Genomic DNA, 14,106 nt, shown 5'->3' with positions numbered 1-14,106 from the left:
GATTCTAATCTTTTTAAGTAATTACTAGGTTCTAAATTAATATTTTGTACATATTCAATGAATTTTTAAGCCAAATACAAAGTTTAAACCAAATTATATACTATTAGGTTTAACCATACCCGTAGCAGACACTCTACTGCCGCCCCTTGTCATCTCCTACTAACACAAATACGGAAAAGGTCCAAAAATACCCCTAACCTATTGAAAAAGGCTCATAAATACCCTCCTTCCACCTTTTGGTCTAAAAATACCCTTAAGGTTTGTTTTTGGCTCAAATATACCCCTCAACTTATTGAAAAAGGCTCATAAATACCCTCCTTCCACCTTTTGGTCTAAAAATACCCTTAAGGTTTGTTTTTGGCTCAAATATACCCCTCAGATTTTTTTAAATCTGGATTTTTTTTTAAATCTGGATTTTTTTTTAAATTACGGATTTTTTTTAAATTACGGAATTTTATTATTGACCAATTACAGAATTTTTTAAAAAATTTGGTTTTTTTTTTAAATCTGGATTTTTTATTGACCAATTACGGAATTTTTAAAAAAAATTGGATTTTTTTTTTAAAATTATGGAATTTTATTATTGACCAATTACGGAATTTTTAAACTAACAAAGTTAAAATTAACTCTTTTAAAAAGACAAATGGCATTTTGTGATTGGACAATTCACGAAATGCAAAAAAAAAAAAAAAATCAGTTTTGTTCATATTTTTTAATTTGTAATTCGTTAAAAAAAAATTAATTTTTAATTTTTAAGTTTCCACACAATGTTTTTCAAAAATAATATGTAAATTACGGAATTTTATTATTGACAATTTTTTTTTAAATCTGGATTTTTTTTTAAATTACGAAATTTTATTATTGACCAATTACAAAATGTCATTTGGCTTTTTAAAAGAGTTAATTTTAACTTGTTAGTTTGAGGGGTATATTTGAGCCAAAAACAAACCTTAAGGGTATTTTTAGACCTAAAAGGTGGATGGAAGGGTATTTTTAGACCAAAAGGTGGAAGGAGGGTATTTATGAGCCTTTTTCAATAGGTTAGGGGTATTTATGAGCCTTTTCCGAACACAAATATCTAGTAATATTACTCAACAAGATAAGGTTAGACACATAGAACAAAATCATAAATTACCAACAAGGGTTGTGGTGTAATGACTGGTACTACTCCATCCTTAACCAAGAGGTCTCGAGTTCGAGCCCCCTTGGGTACGGAGTCACCATTGGTTAGGGAGTGCTTTGCCCCCCAATGTGGAACTACCCGGCATGAATCCGGATTTAGTCGAGCCCCAATACGGGTACCGAATGAGAAACACAAAAAATAATAATAATCTTTTTTTAGATTGAACCTTAATCTCACATGATTTTCATTCGCGCGTGTTACTGGCACTAGATCACACTCTTGAACGTATGATCATGACTATAATTTCTTGCAAGGACAATAACATACCCAATGAATCCGATAACGTGGGGTCTAGGGAGGGTAGAGTGTACGTAGACCTTACCCCTAGTCCCTAGGTAGGGAGGCAATTTCTTACCAGGAATTTTACTTATTTATTTTATATTTGGACTCAAAATTGGAAAAAGCTAGCCATTGAATGAAAGTTTGTTAAAGTAGCACAAACAAGAAAAAGATAAGAATAAGCCCCCCACCACCCCCACCCCCACACCACACAAACCCCTCTCATCGATGCTCATAGATATGTTATCCATTGGAGGAAGAAACTATATAGGAAATTAAAGTAATATACCTAACCTTCAAGTATATTGCAATACTCGTAATACGAGGAATGATAAGGCAAAAACTACCAATTATCGAACCCCATATATGATGTAATCAAATTAGCAACGAGACAAAAAACCCTCAAGAATAAATTGGCCAACCTTCTCCTTTCAAACATTTCAAACGCTCTCACTTCTCAATATTTTCCTCTTACATAGAATCAAATTCCCTCTCCCCTCCCTACACGAACCTCACTTTTCCATACCTTTCTTAGCTTACCAAAAAGAATTTGAAAAAACTTTATTTTTCATATTCAATACACTTCATACTATATAAAAATATTTGTCCCTTCTATTTTCTTTCCTTGACCATTTCTTTGAAAGTATTTTTTTTTTTAAAAATGGTTGGCAAAAATAGCCCCGAGCACCTTCCTCCTGGATTTAGATTTCATCCTACTGATGAGGAATTAATCATGTATTATCTTCGAAATCAAGCCAACTCGAAACCTTGTCCCGTTTCAATCATCCCTGAAGTTGATGTCTACAAGTTCGATCCCTGGGAATTGCCTGGTTAGTATATATACTCTCTATCTAATCGCGTTTAATCCAAAGAATTATTAAATTTAAATTGATGGATCTTGAATTGATTTTCTTGAAATATTGATCATGCAGAGAAAGCTGAATTTGGAGAAAAGGAGTGGTACTTCTTTACCCCTCGTGATAGGAAGTATCCAAATGGTGTTAGGCCAAATAGAGCAGCTGTATCAGGTTATTGGAAGGCTACTGGCACAGATAAAGCAATCTATAGTGGATCAAAATATGTTGGTATTAAAAAGGCACTTGTGTTTTATAAAGGAAGGCCCCCTAAGGGTATCAAGACTGATTGGATTATGCATGAATATCGATTGAGTGAATCGAGGTCTCAACCAACTAGGCCAAATGGCTCCATGAGGGTAAGATCACTTCAACTCTTAATATTGCTTTCTACGGCTATCCCGTATTAATTTAGGTGACACTCTTTTTTTAATCGGGTTTAAAAAGAATGATACATTTTTATACTTAGTAACAATTTAACTTTAAATATCTCGTTTTATCCTTAATGAGATAATTTCTAGCAACAAAGCTTTTTATGATTTATTTTAGATCACAAGTTTTAAAAGTCTTTATTTTTCTCTTAAATATTGTGCCCAGCTAAACACGTTCACATAAATTGAGATAAGAGAATATAATCCAGCTTATGTATGCTGAAAGTTCTAATCATTTCATACATCATATTATTTTAAAGGTAATTGCATATAACTATCCATATTAATAGATTATTAACCTGCAAAATATGACAAGCTAAGTAACCTGTAACTTTTTATGGCACGTAAAAATTTCGTTACACTAACCGAGAATATAAGTTGACTCTTTCTACTACTCGGGATTTTTGTCTTGAACAAATTAATGTTTACTTTTTCATGTGGTTTTTCAGTTGGATGATTGGGTACTTTGTAGAATTTATAAGAAGAAGAATTTGGGAAGAGCTATGGAGATGATGAAAGTTGAAGAAGACACACAACAGCCTGAAATAATGAGTACTATTAATCCAGTTGAAGTTGTGGCTGCTAGTGGACAACAAACATTGAAACTGCCAAGGACTTGTTCACTATCCCATTTATTAGAAATGGATTATTTTGGGTCAATTTCACAACTATTTGATGACAATTCATACAATGGTGTAAGCCAAAATACATTAATGACCAATGTTAATGGACATGTGCCTCAAGCCATGGAGAAATTTCAGCTAGGGGAAGTGTCACACCAAAATAATCCTAATAGCTTCTTGAACCAGCCAATTTTTGTGAATCCAGCCTTCCAATTTCAGTGACAATAAATGAAGGCGGCAGAATATTTCAGCAACAATTATTATTATTATTAGGCCTCAATTCAAAACAAGTTGGGCCGCGGGCTACTAGTATCTCATCAACAATGGTAACATATGGATGTAATTTAAAGGTCAAGGGAAATATCTGATCTTGTGTGATTGGTACCGTTTGCAAGCACTGTCCATACCCAAAAAAAAAAAAAAAAAAAAAAAGAAGAAGAAGAAGAAGAAGAGATAAGTCAAAGATTGTTGTATTATTATAGAATTTTATTTTCCAGAACGTGTTTGGCAATTAACGATATATATTGCTTCTGAAATCGTAATACTAATATTTTACAATGGTCTACCTTTCATTTCTATATCTAGCAAAGAAAATGTCAATTTGGTGGGTAGATGAGGCTTGAATGCTTGACTCTACTCTCCGAATTAACCTCATTCTTCACTTTTTTCTTCCTTTGAACTTTTAACTTTTAATTGATAATTGGTAGAATAGGGAAGTACTTCATTAGACTACCTAATTCAAGATAAGTTTTGCAAACAGTTGTTGTTCATATGAAGCCAATGGTCTTTCAATGTAAATCCGTATTGAAATATTAACGAACTAATATAGATGAACCTTTGTTTGCTGGGATAAACTCCAGACAGAAGACGAATAATGACATCTTCAAACATAACAATTACTATAATAATAACGATAATAATTTTAAAATGGCAGTTAATCCTCAATCTCTTGTCATATGTTCCCTCCGTCCTAATTTATGTGACATCATTCGGATTTTTAAAGTCAAATATTTTAATTGACCTTGAATTTTAGACAAGGAAATTTTATGTTTTTTGAAATAAAATTTATATATTTGAAAACTAAGTAAATACTATATAACTCACAGTAATTGACAATTCATATATTTAGAAGGCATATCAAAAAGTTATGGTATAAAAATAAAATTCGAGCGGTGTCACATAAATTAAAACGAAAGGAAAGTAATTGTTTCAAGAAGATGCGAGAAAGCAAGAAACTTATTTTTTCTTTCAACGGAAAAAAAAAAAAGAGAAACGAATATGGGTCTAGTCTAACCATCAATGAATTGGGACAAAAATTAAAAGAGACAAGGATTTAAACTTCAACAAGAGAAAATATTTGAGATAATCGATACTACGTTAATTGATGAAAATTGACAAGTAAATAATGGAAATGCACCATCCTTATCACAATAAAAAGTATGGATGACAAAAGCATAAATGTGAAAGGTGATTGGAAAAAGGTGGACGTTTGAACAAAGAATGAAGGTGATGGCCATGGTGAGTGGCCAAAGGAGCGTGGTGCATGCATGGCTTCTCAGAAAGATTAATAAAAGAATACCCATCTGTTTGACATTGATATTTTTGGACTATTAATTCCTTAGTATCATATACTTTTCTTCCCAATTACATATAATATTTGATTTAATTACGGAGCGTATGAATAAAAAAATTTGAAAAATAAATGTGGTTTAAAATAAGTTTATATGGATAAAATTTATCTCATTAATGATATAATGAAATCTAAAGTTACATTATAATTAAATACTCCCTCCGTTCCATTTTATATGTGGGTGTTTGACTGAGTACGAAGTTCAACGAATAAAAGAAGACTTTTAAACTTTGTGGTCTAAAACAAACCATAAAAATTTATGTGGCTAGAAATCATTTCATTAAGGGTAAAAAGAGAAATTTAAAGTCGAATTGTTACTAAATATAGAAATGTGTCGTTCTTTTTTGGAGTGACTAAGAAGGAAAGAGTTTGACGGAGGGAGTATAGAAAGCTATCATCCTTTTTAGACCGACTAAAAAGAAAATAATGTCACATAAATTAAGAAGTATTAGTTTAGTCTCTAATTTATTTTTCCCTTTTTCTGGCTAATTCATATTGCCGAAATTACCTAGTAAGAAACTCCTATATTAAATGTGTGGATAAGATCCACCTGTGTATTCATTGACATACATTCAAATTGTACAGTTAAATATCAAAATATTTATTTATTTTTCTCTTTAAATTTTCAATATCTTCCTGGTCTTAATCTGGTGAGACCCAACCTAGAATTTTCAAAAGAGTGAGGGACAATCATTTATTAAGTTAATTTCTTGAAGGCTTTTCATAAAGGAAACTCACGTAAATGTGTCATTCGGCCAATTAGTTTATCAACATGGCCGAAGTATACACTACCTATACACTTCGGCTATAAATGTTGTGTATAGATATGTATATTATATGTATATTATATGAATAATATATGTATATTTAGTATAAAGTACACATACATATACATTGTGTACATATTTTGTGAACTAGATGATCGAACGGTATTTGACAATAATTTTTCCTTCCAAGATTATGGTGTATATGTCGTTTTCACTAGACCCAATAGGGGTATCTATTGAGCCTGGTTAGCCCTACTTAGGACCGGGCAGCCCGATTAAGCGGTGGAGAAAGCTGGTGGGTTGAGGGTTCTGTTGGATAATTTTGGGCTCTGAGACTGGCCCAGGTAGGATCCTGGATTGCAGCCCTCCAATGCACCAGCTAGCCCCATTATTATTTCAAAAAAGAAAATTAAAAAAATTGGTGTATATTTGTATGTGTGTTTGGGAGCAATAATTGGGTCAAAACGCACACATAAATACACATGATCGACAAGTAATAAAGCGATGAGCATTATTCCCATGAGAACTTACTCTTAGCTTCCGTTCAGATTAAACAATTAAATAAAATTTGTTTCGAGGTTTAACCATGTTGGCTTGGGGTTAGCTCTTTTATTCACTTTGACGTAGATCGCGTATTAAACTATGAAATTGAGCCCAATAATTTTTCATTAGAAGCCGTTATAGTATTTTTCTTAATAGAGTTGAGACGTGTCACTACTAAAAAATGTGTGTTTTCCGATCGACGAATATTGACTGACTTGGTGTCACGACACAAATTGTTCGATTTGGGCCTTTGGCCCGCACATATTTTGTCTTTCATCTACTCCACATCGAGCCTCAAAAATGTGTGTACCATGTGAACTTGAGTTGTGCCTCATAAAGCTCTTCATTTTCCTCTTCCATTTCGATACGGGATTTGCCTAAGGTGTCTTGTGCACCTCATCTTCAAAAGTTTTCTAGCCTAGAAGTCCGTCAATTCTGCTTGACTGCCCTTATCAGCCGATGTCCTCACTGAGGTTTTCTCCACCATCACACTGAGGGAGTACCTGCTGTCATGACCCAAGTCCATGGCACGAATTGTTCGCTTTAGGCATTAGGCCCGCACAAATTTATCTTTCATGCTACATCATATCAAGCCCCAAAAGTGTGTGTACCATTGAACTTGAATTATGCGTTATAAAGCTTTTCACTTTTCTCTCCCATACCGATGTGAGATTCGTCCATCATCTTTAGAAGCTTGTTAGCTTAGAAGTCCAACAGTCATGTCTGACCCGCCTTCTATCAGGGACACCACACTCGATCGATCCAAATACCGACTAAAAATCGACCAAGTCAGACGAATTAAGCAAAAAATTCAACCTTTTGAAGAAATCGACCTATAGTTATCAGTCAGTATTTTAGCGCTAAAACCTTTTTAAAAAAAAACCGACCGATTCCATTAGTCATTTATGTCGAATTTGAAAAATCGATCGATGGGTTAATTGATTATTTAAAATAATAAAAAAAAATCAAAAATCAATCAATCCGATTGGTTTTTGGTCAAATGTTCAGTTCCTCATTTAAAAAAAAAAAATCAACTGAGTCCTTTGGTTATTTTCGCCCAAAAATGTGTTCGAAGAGTATAAATACAAAAAACAAAAAGCCTTAGACCAACAAACACTAGTCGTCGAGTGGTAGAATATATCCCACCACGATACAGACCTCGGTTCGAACCCCCGCTAATGCATTTTATAATTGAGTAATTTAAGAAAATCGACCGACTTGGTCATTTTTTTTTTAAACGTTTTCTTCACCAATTAACTGACTGAGTTGGTCGGTTTATACTCACCAATATCTTTTTCGATCCACGCTATGGAGTCGGCAATCCTTTAAACCAACTGAGTTCGGTTGACTTTTTTGCTAAAAAGTGGCCTTGTTCTTATTAGCGTATGGAGAGTTTCAAAAGCAGAAAGACAGCTTTGGAAGGTTGAAAGATTTTCTTGGACTGAGGTACGTAATTTATGTTGGGAAGAAATAAGCAATAACCAAATTGCACGACGAGGTAACAGTGGAAGAAATACCCAAGTCGAAACTTCCCACACTATTTGAACCAAGAGAAGACAATAAACACTAGCACAAATGAAAATTCAGGCAGCAGCTATACCAACAATAAAATAGCAAAGCAAGCAAAAATAAATCGAATGGAAGAGACACCAAATTTACGTGGTAAAACCCATTCAATGTGAAGAGGAAACATCCACGGGACCTCCGGCCCACAAAAGCTCCACTAAAATCAACAAGAGTTACAATAATGTTCTCCAAAATTTTACAATAACAAAGCCAAGCACGGAGCAACAATATATAAAAGATAGCACCAAAATTGGTGAAGAAAGGAGAGAAATCACCCAAAAAATGAGCTACTGTTCGTACTCGAAAACTAGAGCTATAGACCACAAAATCCGATCTTCACCGTTGAAATCGAAGAAACAGATGTTGAGAACCCCTAGTTCAAATTTCAGCACGATCCAACGGTTAATGAATCAGAAAACGCAATTTAAAGCGGACTGCTGTAGCAGAAAATTTCTGGACGAAAATCTGCTTTCTCTCTCACGTTTTTCTCTCTATATGGCTGCTATGAATTCACTCTTGTGTTGTCAAAATAAGACCTAAATTGATCCTATATATAGAGGAAATTTTGGGCAAAATTGGCTTAGTCCAAATTGGATTGGGTTTTATTAATCCAATTTCACATAGGAAGGGAAAACCCAAATACCTAATTGGATTGGGTTTTATTAATCCAATTCCACATAGGAAGGAAAAACCCAAAAACCTAACAATTCTCCCCCTCTCGACTATGTGGAGGAAACCGCCATCCCGACGATCAAGAAACACTCTTCAAACTTCCCTCTTGGCAAAGCTTTGGTCAACATATCCGAACCATTATCATCGGTGTGAATCTTCTCAAGTTCAAACAACGTAGAATCCAACACATCTCCAATCCAATGGTATCTCACATCAATATGTTTCGACCTACCATGAAATGTAGAGTTCTTGCCAAGATGAATAGCACTTTGACTGTCGCAATAAAACACATACCTCTCTTGAGCAAAGCCAAGTTCCTCTATAAATCTCTTCATCCAGAGCAACTCTTTACAAGCTTCAACGGCAGTAATAAGCTCAGCTTCTGCTTCTGTAGTAGATAGAGCAACACATTTTTGCAACCTAGATTGCCAAGACACAGCTCCCCCAGCATAAGTAATCAAGTAGCCCGAAGTAGACTTACGAGTATCAACATCACCGGCCATATCTGAATCAGTGTAACCACAAAGAATGGGCTTTCTTGTCCCAAAACACAAACTCAGACTAGAAGTGCCACAAAGATATCTCATAATCCACTTCACAGCATTCCAATGCTCTTTTCCCGGATTAGAAAGAAAACGACTGACAACACCAACGGCATGAGCAATATCAGGTCTTGTACAAATCATTGCATACATCAGACTGCCAACGGCTGAAGCATAAGGAACTTTCTTCATATCTTCCTTCTCACCATCATTGGAAGGACACTGCTTCGTACTCAACTTGAAGTGCATAGCTAAAGGTGTTTTGACAACCTTAGCTTTATCCATGTTGAATCTGCGAAGTACTTTCTGAATGTACTTCTCTTGTGATAACCACAACTTCTTGGCCTTTCTATCACGAACAATTTTCATGCCAAGAATCTGCCTTGCTGGTCCCAAGTCTTTCATCTTGCTTTTCCAAATATGGTAATTACTGCCATTTAAACAAACCATCTTGCTCATATTTGCCTCCATCATTCAAATAGACAATTGACACAACCAAATACAACTACAAGCTCTGATACCACTTTGTTGGGAAGAAACAAGCAATAACCAAATTGCACGACGAGGTAACAGCGGAAGAAATATCCAAGTCGAAACTTCCCACACTATTTGAACCAAGAGAAGACAATAAACACTAGCACAAATGGAAATCCAGGAAGCAGCTATACCAACAATAAAATAGCAAAGCAAGCAAAAATAAATCGAATGGAAGAGACCAAATTTACGTGGTAAAACCCCTTCAATGTGAAGAGGAAACATCCACGGGACCTCCGGCCCACAAAAGCTTCACTAAAATCAACAAGAGTTACAACAATGTTCTCCAAATTGCTACAACAACAAAGCTAAGCACGGAGCAACAATATATAAAAGATAGCACCAAAATTGGTGAAGAAAGGAGAGAAATCACCCCAAAAACGAGCTATTGTTCGTACTCGAAACTGGAGCTACAGACCACAAACTCCGATCTTCACCGTTGCAATAAAATAACCCGATGTTGAGAACACCAAGTTCAAATTTCAGCACGATCCAACGGTTAACGAATCGGAAAACACAATTTAAAGAGGACTGCTGTAGCAGAAAATTTCTGGACGAAAATCTGCTTTCTCTCTCACGTTTTTCTCTCTATATGGCTGCTATAAATTCACTCTTGTGTTGTCAAAATAAGACCTAAATTGATCCTATATATAGAGGAAATTTTGGGCAAAATTGGCTTGGTCCAAATTGGATTGAACTTTATTAATCCAATTCCACATAGGAAGGGAAAACCCAAAACCCTAATTGGATTGGGTTTTATTAATCCAATTCCACATAGGAAGGGAAAACCCAAAAACCTAACAATTTAAGACTTTGACTTCAATGAAATAATTTCCTCAAATCGATATTATTTTACATATACTACATATAAATGGTCGGGTACCCTATATATGACTCGACGAGTATATATGTGGATATGAAGGTTATATATATAACCTTTGTATCCACATATATGTGCACTACTAAAAAATCCTGATTTACCTACGGAATTTACCGAGGGACGTCCATCGGTAACCAGGATTTACCGAGGGATGCCATCAGTACTAGGCTTGTGGGTAATTTGACCCTTGGTAAATAATACCGAGGGACACTCTCGGCAAATACCGATGGAGACCCTCACACATCCCTCGGTACTTCCCTTCCCTCACATTCATGCAAAATTAAATATACCGAGGGACGACCCTCGGTACTTAAGAAATATATATAATATTGATATATTATTTTACTGAGGGACATACATCGGTATATTAATGTTAATTAAATTAAAATTTTAAATACACCGAGGGACAACCCTCGATAAATAAAATATTTAACAATTATATTTTTCATTTTACTGAGGAATGTCCATCGGTAAGCTAAATGAAAAGTACTTTGATATTTGAAAATAATGAGGGACGTCCCTCGGTAACCTGAAAATCTGAGATTTGCAATTACACTTGTTACCGAGGGACTCTATCGGTAAGTCCCTCATTATTTCTAGTATTATTTTGGCAAGCAATGCCTATTTTTTCTACAGCACCTGCTATATTCTTATATTTCAGTAGCCGATTCAATAGAAACTGAAACACAACCAATAATAGCCATCAAAACAATAATAAAAATACTCCGAAATAATTCATACATTAAAATTAAGCCAACAAACATCGTACGAATCTAACCAACTTCGACGTTATGCAAAAATATATCACAAGCATCCCACTAGACTTCAAACAAGCAAAAGTAACATAAGTTAGAACAAAAATAACAATTTTTTTTTTTTTGGTGAACTAAGTTGTTATATTCATATTCAAAAGCATCAAGCAAATGCAAACTTTACAAAGAAAAGGCTAAAAACTCCGGACACTGCAAAATAAAACTAGTAAGAGCTGGGAGTTTAAAACCATGAGCAAAAGACTCAAGGCTACTAAGCCACTGAGTGGGAGCCAATGAAATCTAAAAGGGGGATAATATCATTCACAGGGGATAGATTGCTCCAACTAAAAAGGTTAACTAAACACTTTGATTTTACAGAACAATTAGGAGTTGAAGTCCCATCAAAGCATCTGCTGTTCCTCTCTGTCCATAAACACCAAAAAATACATGCAGGTATCATTTACCAGATCTTGTTGATGGTTTTGTTCACTTTCCATAAGCTCCAACTTTCAACTGCTTCTTTTAAGCTATATGGGATTATCCAACTGATTACAAAAATTGTTGTAAACATGTGCTAGAGATCTGCTGCAACAGGGCAATGCAAAAAAATATGTTAACTGACTCTGACTCTTTTTGGCACACATAGCATCTGTTCACCAAATGGACAAACAAAAATAACAACTGACCCCTAATACTCCATTTCAGTTTCTCCATACTCCCTATTCTCCTGATCCTCATCATCTCCATGCTCCTGATCCTCCTCATCCTCTACATCCTCTCCATCATCATGATCGGGGCTCGGGGGTGGAGAACGGGGAAACTTGATGAGGTTACACACTTGGGCCTTGAGTTCTTTGACGTCTGACTCAAGCACTATCCTACGTCGCTCCTCCTTCAACCTTTTATTCTGTCCCTCCTCATATTTCCTAGCAAGTTGCCGAAGCTCGTCTCGTATCTCCTTGAGCTGCTCATTTGACACAGTGGCAGAACTCCCTATACCTTGCAATCCACACTGGATGCGGTGAAAGTTCTTCTCGGAGCAAAGGCCATACGCTCTTCCCTTATTTACACCACCAACCACGTCTAACCAACAGGAGATAGTTTGTTCTTCTGATGGCGTGATTGGATTGCCTTGATCATCAGTCGGTTGACTCTTAATGAGATCCTCCATCGCTTGATTATACCGATTCTACATTAAAAGTAAAATTTAGTATATAAACAAACGGTATAAAATAAATTCTGAAAAGTGAAAAAAAAAAAAACAAGACAAGATAACTTCATTTTACTTGAGTAGCTTTTTAACAAGCTGCCCAGCCGATGTTCGGATGGGCAGAATCTCCAAGATCAAAATATTTGAATCTTAAACCAGCAAAAAAATAGTTAAAACTAGCGCCCGAGTGAAGGCGAAATTTGATTTTGTTCAGAAGGCAAATTTCTTTTTGGATCTACTTACTTATCTTCATTGCAATAATTAGAAATAAGTCAATATTGCCTCATCCATTAAAATCAAAAAATGTTCTCTTTATGAAGAAATACAGAAAGAAAAGCTATATATAACACACAATCCAACAAATTATAGGAACACGATTTTCTTAAAATATAGAGGATCTGAGGGGGAAATATAACAGGGAAAAAGATCAATTCCCAATCTGTAGATTACATAAATTCTTGAAGCTTATGGAGTAATGAAATTATATTTTTTTTTCAAGTCAGACTTTAATTTACTTTTGCTTTTGGTTAGATAAATATTCGACCCAGTTCAACAACCCGAAAAACGATCAAATCATTCGGGTCATGATATTCATAGCATCGGAGACAAATTAAATTTGAGATTTAAAAACTTTGGATTAGTTTGGAAGGCATTACTTGGTGCTTCTGTCTCTTGTGGGAATGTAAAGATAACAGAAGTAGCTGCTGCAAAGGTGATAGAATTGGAAGGTGATAACAAGTTTGTTTGTGTACTTCTGTCTAATATGTATGCATTGCATAGGAAGTGGATTGATGTTGGTGGCATGAGGTAGCAAAGAAAGGAGAAAAGAAGCTGGTCGGAGTTGGATAGAAGTGGAAAACTCAACTCCAATCCCATCTAGTACGTGACAAAAAGATGGTAAGTGACGATGCACCTAAGCCCAAGAAGTTGCTGGCCAGGTTCATGGAACTATTGTTCGAGAAATAAGTAGGTCCTTTTTTGTCACAAATCGAAGCACTTTATGTCCCATAGACAAAGGCTAAAAAGAACATGATCTGCCTTCAACCTCCAGGATACTCTAGTTCTAAAATCTCTTGGAGCACACCATAATAATCAATATCTCCATCCTGATTGTTAGTGTCCCCTTTAACCCAGACTCCGCTATTATTGCTTTTATAATGCTTGGAGCTTTCTTCAGTACGGAATTTGTAACCATTGACATTGTATTTTTTCATTGTTTTGACATAAGGGTTTGGTCCCCAAGCTATATCTTTCAGAAATTGCTCAGCTATGCCATTATTTGGATCATGGACCTAGTGGTAAAAAAAAACAAATTAGCAAATATTTATAGTTTATAAAAAATGAAATATAGTTGAATTTTATAACTTAACACTTACATAACATTTGAACCACTCGCTAAACTCGGAATAAACAGGAGCATACCCATACCTACCCACGAACAAACTGTCCAACACATTTAACGCTTGTCAGTGACATATTAGTATGGATTATTTTGAAAAACTCAATAATATAATTTGAAACCTACTTATAATATGGTTGAACTTCCGGGAAATTCAACAATACATGTGTTGTGGCTGATATTTTCTCCATATCAGTTAGGAGTCTTCTTTTAATATTTTTAGAACCCCGACCTGGTCGAT

At 35.1% G+C, this 14,106-nt stretch overlaps 1 protein-coding gene across 1 annotated transcript; it reads left to right on the top strand.

The window, feature by feature from the left end:
* The first annotated feature begins 1,851 nt into the window (after positions 1-1,851).
* LOC132615552 (NAC domain-containing protein 2-like) lies at positions 1,852-3,935 on the top strand. Its single transcript, XM_060330155.1, has 3 exons — positions 1,852-2,292; positions 2,395-2,675; positions 3,197-3,935. The coding sequence occupies exons 1-3, from the start codon at positions 2,124-2,126 to the stop codon at positions 3,590-3,592; spliced, it is 846 nt and encodes a 281-aa protein (XP_060186138.1). The 5' UTR covers positions 1,852-2,123; the 3' UTR covers positions 3,593-3,935.
* Positions 3,936-14,106: the final 10,171 nt, after the last annotated feature.

This window comes from Lycium barbarum, chromosome 10 (assembly GCF_019175385.1).
Source record: "Lycium barbarum isolate Lr01 chromosome 10, ASM1917538v2, whole genome shotgun sequence".
Classification (NCBI taxonomy): domain Eukaryota; kingdom Viridiplantae; phylum Streptophyta; class Magnoliopsida; order Solanales; family Solanaceae; genus Lycium; species Lycium barbarum.
This window is presented reverse-complemented; position numbering and strand designations above follow the sequence as displayed.